The sequence below is a fragment of the Pygocentrus nattereri genome, chromosome 6 (genome assembly GCF_015220715.1).
Source record: "Pygocentrus nattereri isolate fPygNat1 chromosome 6, fPygNat1.pri, whole genome shotgun sequence".
In the NCBI taxonomy this organism is placed as follows: Eukaryota; Metazoa; Chordata; class Actinopteri; order Characiformes; family Serrasalmidae; genus Pygocentrus; species Pygocentrus nattereri.
Window position 1 is genome coordinate 11,771,640 of NC_051216.1, and position 12,533 is coordinate 11,784,172.

The 12,533-nt window shown below is 36.9% G+C and overlaps 1 protein-coding gene across 4 annotated transcripts in view; it reads left to right on the forward strand.

The window, feature by feature from the left end:
* stat4 (signal transducer and activator of transcription 4) overlaps nt 1-12,533 on the forward strand; it is a 44,484-nt gene continuing 31,951 nt past the window's right edge. For 2 of the 4 annotated variants that reach the window (XM_017713499.1, XM_017713500.1), the window contains exons 1-7: nt 1-263; nt 444-575; nt 1,865-2,000; nt 6,935-7,033; nt 8,637-8,729; nt 10,256-10,334; nt 11,927-12,012. In XM_017713499.1, coding sequence (XP_017568988.1) covers nt 448-575; nt 1,865-2,000; nt 6,935-7,033; nt 8,637-8,729; nt 10,256-10,334; nt 11,927-12,012 — 621 coding nt within the window. In that variant the 5' untranslated portion in view covers nt 1-263; nt 444-447. Of the gene's footprint in view, nt 264-443; nt 576-1,864; nt 2,001-6,934; nt 7,034-8,636; nt 8,730-10,255; nt 10,335-11,926; nt 12,013-12,533 lie in introns of those variants that run through there. The other 2 variants (XM_037539478.1, XM_037539479.1) reach the window with 1 other exon arrangement.

Sequence of the window (12,533 nt, forward strand, 5' to 3'; positions counted from 1 at the left end):
AGCAGTAGTAGGACAGCAGTATTGAAGCAGTAGTGCAGCAGCAGTGAAGGAGGTGAAACTTCAGCGTCCAGCTCTGAACAGGGTTTATAGGCTTACCTACCCGTTCAGGACGAACAGGAGGTCCCAGAGGTTACCGAGCCGCGCTCTGCCCGGACGTATAAAGACTAAAGAGTGTAAAGTCACTTCAAAACGGACCAAACGGACTGAAGAGGCCAAACACCTCGGACTCAGAAGGCTAGACATTGTGGAGGAAACTCTCGCGGGTAGGATTCACATTCAACTGTTTAACTGTTTGAAAATCTGATGATTAAACATTTGATGAGAGGATTCTGGAAGCTGTGAATGTTAACAGTGACAGTCAGCCCCGATCTCCTCAGTGTCTGAAAGCACGTCGTGGCCAGGTTTGAACTGATATTCATCATCTTCTCTTTCAACGTCTGCAGCAATATGAGTCAATGGAAACAAATCCAGCAGTTAGACATGAAGTTCCTGGAGCAGGTGGACTACTTTTACGATGACAACTTTCCTATGGAGCTGAGACAGGTGCTGGCCAACTGGATTGAGAGCCAGGACTGGTACGGAGGCTTTGGGTTTTTGGAGTTTTTGGATCTCATACTTCATAACAGGACTGGACGACATTGATCAAATTAACACACACACACACACACACACACACACACACACGCACACACACACACACACACGCACATTTTCTAAGCATCTTCTCCCTCATGGTCGCGGGGGGTCCCGGAGCCTATCCCAGCTGTCATCGGGCGGATGATCAAATTCAGTGTTGTTCAATTTTTCAGACACATCACAGTATTAGATTAGAGGTAGTAAAAATACCTTTAAGGTATTTTTCAGAAAGGAAACACTGATATTTCATTGGATTTTAACTTCTTCTTCTAAAACATCTGGAGCACCCAGTAAATGAGATACAATTTACTGCTAAAAACAGTTTAAAATCACAGTAAATTTCCGGATACTATTTGTAGTACCATATTCACTGTAAATTTGCATCTGTATACTCTGACTTCACACTCACTTGGACCATAAGATACAGTCTCGTATCCTGTATTTTTACACAACAACTGTAAAAGTGATGCAGCTCAGTAGCCAATGATTTAATGTAAATTTACATATAAATAAAATTATTTTTTCCAGATCTGTAAAAATTTAGTAATATTACAGAATATATCACAAGATGAGTTGATTTACATTTGATTGAACACAGTATTTTACTGTGAAGAAATAGTGAAGCCTTTTGTAATCTTGGCAGTAATGAGCAATAAATAGTTAACTCCCAGAGTAAAGCACAAAATATTAGTGAAAATACTGAACTTTTTTATGGATATTGCATTATAGATATGCTTATTTTTTGTTTAATATAATTGCTATTGATATTGCTAAAAATGTCACTAAAACTGAAAATGAACAACACAGTATGTTAATATAACTGACAAAAACTATCTATCTATCTATCTATCTATCTATCTATCTATCTATCTATCTATCTATCTATCTATCTATCTATAAAACACAGATTTAATCTACAGACAGCTGGGATGCGGGTTTGTCAGGGTTTATCAGGGTTAAAAACACAGTCACAATGCATTTTTAGTCAATGAAGAAAGAAAGAGTAAAAGAGGGTAATACATGTCATTAGTCGATGTCTTCAAAAGAGCCGAGGTAAACTTGTAATTCTTGGGTAGCAGGATGTGGTGGTGAAGTGGCTGAACTTTGTGCATTTTCAATAGGGGCTGATTTGCATCACGGAAATATAAGTAATGACAACATTTGAGGAGCATGTGTAACTCTCTGGTTAGAAGATGCGATAAGAGATTGATGATGTGATGTTTTCTAGGGAAACAGCCACAAACCATGAGGCCATGGCTACAGTGCTCTTCAACAACTTCCTGATCCAGCTGGAGAGGCAGTGCACCCAGGAGCAAAACTTTCTCCATAGACACAACCTGAAGAGAATATTCCACCAGATACAGGTGAGAGCGCTGGACGCGGAAGACCCACTCGCCTTGCATTGCATTGTGTTGTTGCTAAGTAACACAGTAATGTCTGCAAACAGAGTGGATCTCAAAGAGATCTGAAGGATTTGACTATTCATTTGATTTCTATAATATACTACGACACCTTAGGAATCGTGGTTCATATACTTCAATGCTGTATCAGTCCTGTTGTAAATGCATGTGTAAACTGATTATAATTAGAGCCTGATCCATATATCAGTTGGCCGATAATATCGGCTGATATTGATGACCTGGGATGTAAACAGTATCTGCAAAAATATCACCAGTAATCTGCTGATATTTGGCCATCTAGAACTCAGGATCTCTCAATGATAGGGCAAAAACATGTAAAAGTATGTACCATGTTTCATGTAATAGAAAATATACTGTCTTTATTTGGAAACTAAGCTGCAAAAATTCAGAATTTATTGTTTTTGTGATGTCCTGAAAAACAACACATTTACACATATCCACCTCTCCAGCCTACACCAGCTTAGCCCCGCCCACTCACACCGAAGTTGTAAGGAGTGTTTCACTGAAGGCTGCTCTTTTTGAATAAGACAGTGCAGGGTGGCCAATCAGAACAGAGCAAATTTCTGTGCATTAGTCTTAAAGGCAAAGCAAGGTTTAATTCTAACCATACATTCAAATTAGCAGGCAACAAAGTGATGTCCAGTCATTTCCTATGGGACGATACAATTTGTAGCCATGATTTAGCGACAGAAATGAACTGTGATCCTCTGAAGCAACAGTTTGACTGTTTGGCTCAAACAAAATGCTCGGACCAGTTGTATTGTTGACATCTGAGCCCTGAGGTCCTCAAGCACTGCTCTCTGAACTCTATGTTCCTACCAGCATTTCCTTCCTATTCCCTGTAGTATCACTCAAAATATGGAAGAGAAACTTACAAACTCGTAAACTTATAACTGCAGTTTATATTTGAAACAAAATGGCAAAGCGTAAGCAGCAAATATTTTACACTTCTTTATCAGAATCTCAGTGTGTATAGTAAGGGATAAAGAGAGGTTGGAAAATGCTTATGTAAAATGATTTTTGGTATATAAAACCACACAAATGTTATGAACTTCAGAGATTTAGAAATACAAGAAAATGTAGAATGTAGACCCTTAAAGTAAACTGATAAAATAAGAAATAAAATTAATAGAATAGAATCAAAAAGAATTCTGGCTCCCAGAAAAAGTAAACTGATGTAAATCTGGATTTATATTGGCTGATATTATCGGATATCTGAAAATCTAGTTGCTTTAAATCAGTATTGGCCACACAATACTAATATTACTAATACTAATTAAAATATACTTCTAAAATGAAGGTAATTCTATAATTAAGAAATTATTCATCTGTTCACATGGTGAAAGTATCTGCCTGTGATTCTCGTGAATGATTAACACAAGTGATTCTGAACTTTTAAACAGCAGCTTTAAGTACACTTAAAATGAAAGTACACTTTCAGAAGTAGAAGTTCCTTAAACTTTTAGCCTCTTAAACAGCATGGGTTAAATGTGGGCCCACAGTTCTCTCTCTTATAAAAGCTGAATCATAAACCTGCGACTTAACAACTCATTTACGAAAAAAATGTATTTAAAGAAAAGTTCTTCTGGAAAAATAAGATGTTTAAAAAAAGATGTTTAAATAGACTGAGAATCTGAACTGGTGATTTTGGGAAATGAGACCAGGCTGGGTTCCACCAACACCATCTCCTCCCAGAGGAATGGGTCAAATGTGTCCACTGTGAGCTGAAACTGAGGCTGCCTTATTTTATTGGTATTACTGTAAACCTGACAAGTCAGAGGTTCAGGTAAAATCAGGGAAACGCCTGATTAGGTCATGGTTCTTTCTTCCATTTGTGCCTGTCTAACTGGCACTGACCTAACCACTCACATTTCTGCGGCATGAGTTTGGTTACCCCTATCTCTGTATGTCTCAGCCACTTCCTGCATCTTTGAGGAGGCTTCATGTATCTGTACATATATATTGCACTGTTTGGTGTCACACATGGGGAAGTGAGAAGGCAGCACGTGTGCAAAATAAATGGCCCTCTGGGGTTAGCGCTGTTGTCGTATTTGGGCACCCAAGCATGCAGAGAAGGTGTTGCAGTTAAATCAGATACTAGCCTTAGGTGATTTTACCTTAAGTCCCCATGATCTAATGAGTTTGGCCTTTGTGAAAGACACTCATTCTGCCAATAGAAGATCAAAAATGAAAGAATGACCAAAGTGCAAATGTAAGTACTGCAATTTCTTAACAACCCAGTATGTCTTAGACAGTGGAACCTATTTAGAGGGACATTAGTGGAAGCTTTTTCTCAGCGATCTGTGGAAATGCGTCTCGGCAGAATTGAACTGTGGTTTCCTGCCCTGTGCTGACATAAAGCTCACCTGTTTTTCATCTGAAACTTGATCATCGAGGATGCTGCATGTAATTTCCTTTACACAAGTGACAAGAACAACAACAATAAAATAAACCCAAGCTACTGCACATGAATGTTTCTGGTGGATGCAAAGCTGTGAAAGGTTTAGTAAACCACAGACGGGGGGGGAGGTTTGTCAAGGTGTTAAGTCTTTAATTAGTTCCTGAAAAGCCTCATCACACGAAATCATAACTGTGCTGATGTTTATCAGATATACCGGACCGGAGAGTTGTATATTACTCAGAGAGAGGTGATTTTTTGGCAGGTGGGTGTATATGGGGATTTCTGAATGGATAACTGTAAACTCAGAGGAGTCAAATGTCAGGGGTTTTGCTAAATGCAGATCATTTGCATGCCATAGTTGGATGTCGCCTTGCCATGCCTGCCTGAGCACCAGACAGCAAAGTGAAAGGGCAAAGCGTGGGGTGACCAAAACACTGTGTGTTTTCTGGGTCAGAACGTTCCCCTCACAACTGGAAAGAAAAAGTCTGATCATTGTTTTCTGTTCTCAGAGTGGCTTTCCACCGATGCTGAAGGCAGGTGTGTGTGGTGTTGATATCTAACTAAGATTAGATTTTTCTGTTTTGCTTTCACCTGTGGATTGTATCACTCCTGTAAAACTGCATTCCTTGTTCATGCCGATTCCTGGAACTGCACAGACGGTTCCTGACAATCCTTTTGTAAATTTGCATATGGGGCGTTCAGAGCTCTGCCTCTGCCTACACCAGTTATTGTGGTCAGAGCTCGGAGTTCTGCTGCTAAGCTGGTATCAGTAATAATATTCATAAAGAGTGGTCAGGTGAGACGTTCTACAGTGTTGTTTAACCATTAGTGCAGAAAGACATACTCAGTTACACATCAGTGGAGGTGAACGAGATGTTCTCACCTCTAGGTGTGGACAGGCTCACTTGGGAACTGAGTATGAATACATTTGGAGAATTTTACATACATATACACACAGACACACACACACACACACACACACACACACATATATATATATATATATATATATATATATATATATATATATATATATATATATATATATATATGTATATATATATATATATATATATATATATATATATATATATATATATATACAGTACTCTGCAAAAGTTTTAGGCATCTAAGCAGATTTTTAAACACTTTACCTCAGCAGTGAGTTTATCACAATATACATTAAAATAAAGTCATATTCATAATTCAAATAAACATTAAAACAATAAAAAGTAACAAGAATTTCTTGGGTCCATATTTTTCCTTGACACCTTCACAGCCACCACAGAGACTTCATGAGCTCAATTTACTGAAGCACTGATTGGTCAAACCAGGAGCTGCTTTTTAACTACATATAATACTGGGCTTCCTCGAGGAGAGGCTTGGAGATGGTTAAACAAACACACTAACAAATTTACATTACATAGAGAAAATATAGAGGCTCCTAACCATCACAAGACTTGGTAGAACACCATAACTGTCTCCATCAGATAAAGAGTACACAAAACTTTCATCCTTGAGAGAGAGGAGAAAATCAAGCTTCACTCTTCTTTCTCAGAACAATGGACTGAGCACCCAAGAGTCGAGACCTCAATATCATGAATGTGTTTGGGATTATTTGGATCATGAGAAACAGAAAATACAACTTCTAAGACTGAACTTTGGAGGTGTGGAAAAATATCCCTGCAGATTTCTTTGAAATAAAAAAAAATGAAAACAGCTCTCCTGATAAGAATGAAAGCTGTAATAAGGGCAAAGTGTGGATACATTAGAGGCTGAAAAAATGTGTAATCCTTTTTTTGGATAACTTGTATGGTATATGTTCTAGGCAGATGCAAGAGCAGTAAAATGAATGAAATGCAGGCATTTTATTGTGGTAGTTGCTGACATCAAATTGGTCTGTGATTCTGGTATCATATTGTGTTCCTCCTGTTTTACCGTTTGCTTTTCTGTTAAATGCAAAAATGTGTTTTAACAAATATTCTTGAAAACAGAACTTAGTATTTGCTACTTAAGACAGAATCTACTCAGCTACACTTTGCTCTCATTCACTCTCATAATCTCCACAAAGCTTGACTCAAATGATCTACTCAGTCATTCCAACACATCCTCACTTCAAAATAGTAGGTTGCCTTGGTGATATAAACATTTAGTAACGGTGTCTGAAATCAGAAGCAGTGTTTCCAGCATAAATGTAGGAGAAAAGGCCACAAGGTTTGATTCAAACCGACTGCTACAGCCATCTAAACCCAAAGTTACCCCGTGGGACTTTCCCTTTATTGTGAGTCGAGTGGTGATGTATGGGGAATGTAAGTCACTTTGACCAAAATGCATCGGCTTCATGTTATCGATGTTCTTGAATGATTATCCGCAGGTCTTCCAGAGGCAATCAGCAAAATCAGAAGCAGAGCAGAAGCAAATTCAGTTTCTGACAAACGTGAGTCACTAGTGTGAGCTTTGTTTGTTTCTTCTGCAGCTGAGATACAAAGCCAACCCTCAGCACCTGTCCGCAGTCATCTCCAACTGTCTGAGGGAGGAGAGACGCATCATATCTGCCGCCAGCATGCAGGAGCAGGTACCAGACATTTAAAGGGCCACATCATGGAAAATTTAAGTAAAGAAAAATGATTCGGATGTACAGTGTAAACATCATGTAAACATCATAAAAGTCAGTTTCCAGTCCATGTAGCTCAAATATGTTAAAAAAAGGCTGTTTTGAATTGTGGCTGTGACATCACAACCATGAACACGTTTATGTGTAACTGCCATATTGTTATTGCAGACAGTCGCTGCAGAATCATTAGGGAATTCAGTCCAGTCTTAACAGGTTTTCCCACCTTTTTAAATGCAGGACAGCCAATAAGAATGGAGTTTTTTTTTACATACATTGCTGTGCAAAAGTTTTGGTTCCCCTGGAAAACTAGATTTAACAAAGCTACTAACTTTTTTTTGTAAACAAGAAATGATTGTTATTAGTTATTTGTATTTATTGTATTATTACGTAGAGCTGTAAATTAGAAAACACGCTTTTTTGCTCAGGTGCCTTTTGTTCACTACTTTCTAAAAGACTTCTAAAAGTGAGAGTAACAAAAACTCTTCAGGTAAGAGCTTAAAAATATGAAAATTATAACCGTACTGAGTAATATAGTATAGAAAATCTATTAGATGTATTTTATTTAAATTAAAACTCTTTGACCTATTTTAGACTAAATTGTCATATGCAGATGTTTGAGCATCCCTGAATAAGTTAACCGTTTTGTTGATAAGTTTATTTTTTCCAATATGTAAAATTAGTAAATAGCTAGTAATTGTGCATTAAAATGTGCAGAGGTGTGTTCTCTGTAGAGTATGTGTAACTTATTTTCGCTTAGAAAATCAACAAACAAATGTCAGTTGACCAGGGGTGCTCAAACTTTTGCAAACATCTGTAACACCTCTCTTTATTTTTTATTATTTACATAATTTAATATACACAAAACTACAAAAAGAAATAATTTAAAATGACTAGTGAACCTCTTTACATTAACTTCCATTAAAAGAAGGATATCTTTAAGATAAAATAAGATGAGAAAACTTTATTATCCATTAAATTGACATGAAATGGAAATTTGTATTTGGCAGTTTGACACAGAAATACATACATAGACGCATAAAACACAGCAATACTGCTCATGAACTATGTAGGGGGTTATTTATTATGTCCTATGATCACAGCAGTGAATGATTTTTTTCTGGCTAGTGGGATCTTAAGTCTCCTGCCCGATGGCAGCAGCTGGAATGATGAATGAAGAGGGTGGGTAGGGTCCTTCTAGACCTGGGTTGCCTTGTTGTTTATAGATCAGATGTATAAGTTCTGGAATGACAGTTGTTTATCTCCAATGATCTTACTGGCCTGGTTGACCACCTGGACCAGTTTGTTTCTTTGCTTAAGTGAGAGGTTCCTGTACCAGGATACAATATTAAAGCTGAGAAAACTCTCTATAAGTGACCTGTAGACTATGATCAGAGTATGTTTGCTGGTGTTAAAACTCCTCAGCCTCCTGAGGAGAGAGAGTCTCTGCCTCGCTTTTTTTGTAAACATAATCTACATTGTTCTGTGAGTGAGTCTGGTGTCATTGTTCTTTTTAGATTATAATGATTTTGTCTTAAACATATTCTTGTCCTCATGTCTGTATCAGGGTCCACTGGAGAAGTCTATGCAAAACTCAGCAGCTCTGGAGAAGCAGAAGAACCTGGACAATCGAGTGGCTGTGATCCGCAGCAGTGTGCAGGTGAGGACACTGAGGCACTAAAGCCACTCAGGAATAATCCACTCGCAGATATGAGGTCCTTACGGAATTGTTCTTTCACTGTTTCAGAAAACTCTCACTCAAGAGAAAACCAATTTAGACCAAGCTTGGTAACACAAAAGATTATTGCAATACACAAAATGATCATGATCCAAACTCTTTACAGCAGTATGTTAAAGTTTGAAGACCTCTGGTGAAAACACAGTTTTGTTGACTGAAAACAAGTTAATACGTCTGAAATCTTCTACATAGAACAAACTTCAATACGACATTATTCTGTAAATTTTACTGTACAGTTTCTGTTTTTACCCAACTTTTTTTTTTTTAGAAAAAAAAAAAAACAAACAAACATAAAATGTGGTAAAGCACATTTTTTGCACAGAATACATTTTGCTTTATTAGATTATTTACAATGTTTAATTCAGTAAATGAACAATATTTGTGCATTAAAATGTGCAGAAGTGTGTTCTCTATAGAGGATATGTTCACTTATTTTTACTTAGAAAATCGACCCGGGGTGCCCAAATCTTTCTATACCAGATGTACCACATGTGAGTCTTACTCTGTAGCTTGCATTTTCACTAATGGTAATATAGTCAGTATATAATTGCCAATAGAGCTAACTTCTATTTCTGCTTAATTATTCATCATGGGTAACTATATTCTGCACAGGCTGCGTTTAACACTGTTAACATTCAGTGAATCATTTGCATTTGTTTACTTGGAAATAAAAATATCACTAGACTTGCAGCCTTCCTCTGAACAAGCTCGTCCATTGTACTCTCTATCAGAGAACAGATCTAAAGTACTGGAGTTTGTTTTATTTGCATACTGCCCAATGTCCTTTTCCAGACTGAAAAATGACATGGAAATCTTACCAAGTGGTGTGAATGTAGTCAATTAACTGGTGATGTTCAGTGCAATTTTTGTATTTTTTGTATTTTTTTAACTAACCATATATTAGAATGACTGTATAAAGGGAATGGTGAAATAACATCGTGGGAAGATTAAAAAAATAATAATATTCACAATATTATGAAATTTTTTAAATCTAGGCCAACTTTTAGGCCAAATTTAGGCCAATACATATTTAAATGATCTCTTTATTCTATAATATTGGCCACTGGCCCAAAGCAAATTTAGACAAATTTTAGACCAAACGTTTTTATGGAAAGATGCATTTTACATACTTTTTTCATTCTACATATGTGTATTAGATCAGAACAGTCCTTTTAGTCACACTTTATCCTTTTGTTATTCTCATTTTTTATTCACATTCTCATTTTATTCATTTTTTTATTCTCTTTTTTTATTTCTCATCTTTTTATTCACTCTTCTGACTTTTGAATCCTCTGGAATTCAGTGCTGTGTATGAGAATTGTTTAAGGATTTTAGAGTATTGACTTTTCCTCTATTAAAATAAAATAATAACATAATGATGATTGAGCTGTGAAAAGAGTGTGAGTGCTCTTCAGCAGTTTTCTTTCTTTTTTTAATGTTTTGTTCAGCTTCTGGATCAGGCAGTGAAGCATTTGGAGGATATGCAGGATGATTTCGACTTTCGCTACAAAACCCTCCAGCTTCGAGGTGAGTGAGCAATCACACAAAAGCTTGCAAGGAAAGCCCTGCGTTTAGTTGTCCTTCTCCAGTTTCTGCAGTGCTTTAACCCTCAAACGTTTCAGTATTTGCCTGAATTCGCCAGAAAAACTAATTGTAAATTTGTATTATTTACCTGTTACTTTTATTTAATGTATCAAAATAAGCTGAGAAATTGTGTGGAATTATCAAGTTTTACGTTTCAACTTGTACCACTTTTATGTTTGTGAGTAAAAGAGGAGATAATTAATTATGATTTGAATTAGATGAAAAGGTATTATTGTGGAAAGACTGTCCTTTGCATTCTTTTCATATGTTGTTGCTATTTGAAATTAAACCCTGTTGATACAGAATGTTATTACATAAAACTATGTACTTAAGAATGTAAATGCTTATAAAAAGTATAGCAAAACAACACAAATAATTCAGAATGTATAAGAGTCAACAAGCCAGAGATACTGTAAGTGTGTCTGTGTAGGATTGGCAGAAACATCTGCATATGCTTTGGTGCCGGTAGGATTGCCTTCTGTGCTATACAGACATTTACAGTCCTATGCTAAATGTTGACCATCCCATTTGTTTTTTTTGTAGATTTTCTAAGTGAAAATATTTAACACATTCTCTATGGGGAACAAACTTAAATTTGACATATTTCTCCAGACTTTAGTGCACAGTTTCTATTTATGTGTTGAGTTTAACATATTGAAAAAAAATAAAGTACAAGCTGTGCCCAAACTTTTGCACAAGACATGTAGTATTTTCAACATGTTAAACACGTTGACTTATTTTTCCATTAGAAAAACAAAGTGGCTCCAAAAAGTATTTGGACATTTATGACACCTTAAAAAATGTATCAAGTTCATTGTGCTAGGCCACATTGTGTTTGCCAAAGTATTCCTTTAAAAAGGACTTCAAGTCACTGTCATTTGTCCATTTCTTTGCAAACGTCTGCAGATTGATGTCCAAAATGCCTTCTGATTTAATGATCCCATCAATGAACACAAGCTCACTGACATCACTGTGTGAAAAACAGCCGCAAACCCAGATGTTTCCACCTGTGCTGAACAGTAACCTTAGTGCAGTCTGGTTGGACTTCTTCTTCAGGTTTTCTTCACACAGAGTTATGTTGTGCTAAAAAAGATAGCAATTTTTTAAACAATACATGAAATAACCTAAGCAATTTGATTACAGTTTACCAGTAGTAAAATAGTTAAAGCGTCCAAGTATGTTTTGGGGCCACCCTAAGCCAATGAGATGCAAAGAAGGTTATTTCTGCACTATGACCATAAATGGGCTGCCGAGTAACTCTTGGTTGGCGTGTTTCAGGTTTGATTTGACTGGACCAAAGGCAGTTTTTACCCTTGAAACTGGCCCTTCATTTACTTTCACAGCTGACTGTGATTTTGTTAGACAAGAAGCTCTCCATGCATTTTTATTGGGACCGCAGCCAATGAAAAGTGCTAAAATGAACCTAAGGTCATTGTACTGTATGCAGCATTAGCACTATATGTATTTAGGCTTAGAAACACTGTGTAAGGAGTTGGTTTTTCTTTGTATTGCCGAACCTCTACTTATTACTGCAGATCCAGTGGAGAGGAACTCTCAGAACATGAAACAAGAAGTCATGGCCCTTCAGGAAATACTCAACCGTCTGGACTACAAAAGGAAGGTGAGGGAGGCCCCTCAGTAACCCCCCTGTCCTTTCTCTAGAAGTTTTTATTCTTTGCTGCTTCTAGAGTTGTCAGGTTCTCACTAAAGTTTCTTTCTTTCATCACAAAGAGCTACACAACACGCTTTCACTGACCTTACCTACCTTGTTTGGCTTTTTTGTTCTACAAAATAATTCAGCTGAGATGACATAAGTGTGGTTTTCACACTTCAGTCTAGCCCTGTTCTCTTCTATCAGACACCTCTGTGCACTTGAGCATGGTTTTCATGTGATGCCTATACAATGATTTCCTGCCATAAACAGGTGCTATTAGTTTCGCTAATTTCAATTTCGTTTTACAAAACTTTGTTTGAGACTTTTAGTTTAAGTGCAGATCAGCTAAAATTTGGCACCACTGCACACCATGTTTTGGTGTTAAAAGTGATTTACTAAATAGACTTAGTGACCATTTCACGCCCATGATAAGATTAAAGGAAGGGTCACATTTTGCACTTTTGCAGACATTTATTAGAATTTCTGTC